This window comes from Opisthorchis viverrini (genome assembly GCF_000715545.1).
Source record: "Opisthorchis viverrini unplaced genomic scaffold opera_v5_7, whole genome shotgun sequence".
Taxonomy (NCBI): Eukaryota; Metazoa; Platyhelminthes; class Trematoda; order Opisthorchiida; family Opisthorchiidae; genus Opisthorchis; species Opisthorchis viverrini.
The window spans coordinates 2,151,717-2,153,304 of record NW_008751663.1 but is presented as its reverse complement, the minus strand read 5'-3'; the positions used below and the strand labels follow the sequence as shown (position 1 = coordinate 2,153,304).

General features: G+C 48.3%; 2 protein-coding genes across 2 annotated transcripts in view; one reads left to right on the top strand and one right to left on the bottom strand.

The window, feature by feature from the left end:
• Nucleotides 1–1,588, bottom strand: part of T265_12620 (hypothetical protein) — a gene marked incomplete at both ends in the record, with an annotated part of 7,973 nt that overhangs the window by 2,114 nt on the left and 4,271 nt on the right. Inside the window, 2 exon segments of the mRNA XM_009164629.1 lie at nt 142–288; nt 1,006–1,098. Coding sequence (XP_009162893.1) covers nt 142–288; nt 1,006–1,098 — 240 coding nt within the window.
• Nucleotides 1–1,588, top strand: part of T265_00718 (hypothetical protein) — a gene marked incomplete at both ends in the record, with an annotated part of 7,205 nt that overhangs the window by 1,877 nt on the left and 3,740 nt on the right. Inside the window, one exon of the mRNA XM_009164567.1 lies at nt 148–371. Within this exon, the coding sequence (XP_009162831.1) occupies nt 148–371 (224 nt within the window). The remainder of the gene's footprint in view (nt 1–147; nt 372–1,588) is intronic.

Here is a 1,588-nt window from a genome sequence, read left to right as displayed (position 1 = left end):
TATATATATATATATATATATATATTCTGCTTTAAACAAGCCTAAGTGCGCATTCCGACTTGGCACGTGGCATGTGCCGATTCCTCACGCAGTCAGATAAAGGCGAGATGGCCGAAGTGCTTAGAGCGCTGATTTACCAACCTGAAGGTCCGCGGTTCGAATCCGACCTCGGCCACTCGACTTCCCCTGTCTAGGCTTGGGCAACCTGGCAGTATCCCAGCCCTCGTGCTCCCTTCGGGTGACATGGCAGCTAGGCACCGGAAGGGTGCTACAGCTGAACGCTTTTATCTTTATGAGATAAAGGCTGCAGGTATACTTACTCTGTCAAATTCACCCGATACCAGTTTTCCATATAGTTTCCGTTACCTCCCGTGCGGACTGACTGTTTTCTGCCTCCCTATCTATGCACGCGGCCTATTTACACAGTCTGACTGCCCGTATCCATACGTTTGTGCATCATTTGGTGCTTACTCGTTATTACTTCCAGAAGGCACTGCTGGCTCACTGTACCATTTTCTGCTCCTACCAAGTGCTCTGTTGCTATCTGCGACTTCTGCTTAACTCATGGTATTTATTGACACATTTGTTCATGGAACCCAGTTCTCAATACAGCACCTACTGCCTTCATCCGCCCGTTCCTACTGCCTAATGAATACGAACTGCGTGTAGCTCGATAGCTTCAACCATCCTGTAAGAGGCCAGATAACCGGGATCTTATACCCACTCTCCTCGGACCAGGGCGCGATTCTCTCCCAATACAAAATCTCTCTACATTTCTCGGGCTTTCACCATCCACCAGGACTGTCAATATTCGGACTCTTCAATACTCGGCGTTTGAGAGACCTGCGCACACCATTGTAGTCATTTGATGCTGGTATGATCTTACTAATTCCAGTCAGAGCCGCCGATCGTGACGAAATTCAGTGGTCGTTAGGATGTGCGAACGCCCCCGGGGCAGACAGTACCATGTAGTCATGGTCTCTTCCACCTTTCTCCAAACGCTACCTGAGCTCGAGATAGCTCAGTGGTTAAGGAGCCAGCTTCAGGACCGGAAGGTCCATGTTTCGAACCCAACCTCAGCATCCCAACTGCTCCTGCCTAGGCTTGGGAAACTTGGCAGTATCCCAGCCTTTATGCCTCCTTCCATTGGAATGGCAGCTAGGCACCCTAATGGCACTACAGCTGACTGATTTGTTTCATCTAGATAACCAGTGTTCTCTCGAGTTCTTGGAGCCACTCAGCCAAATTAATTTGACACTGTTGAGCTAGATGTCTTGCACATGAGAGACTGAGTTCGTCTGCATTATCAGAATTTTTTTGGAGGGAAAGCGAATGTAAACGCGTGCCAGCACAATACCATGCTCACAGTCAATTCATCATCATCATCATCATGATGTCTTGCGAGAGACTGAGTTCGTCTGCATTATCAGAATTTTTTTGGAGGGAAAGCGAATGTAAACGCGTGCCAGCACAATACCATGCATGCTGTCAATTCATCATCATCATCATCATTGTCAGCTGTAATAACCGCGTACTCGTCGTACTGTGGTTGTAGCTGCCGCAGTTTCGTTCACCGATGATTTGGGGG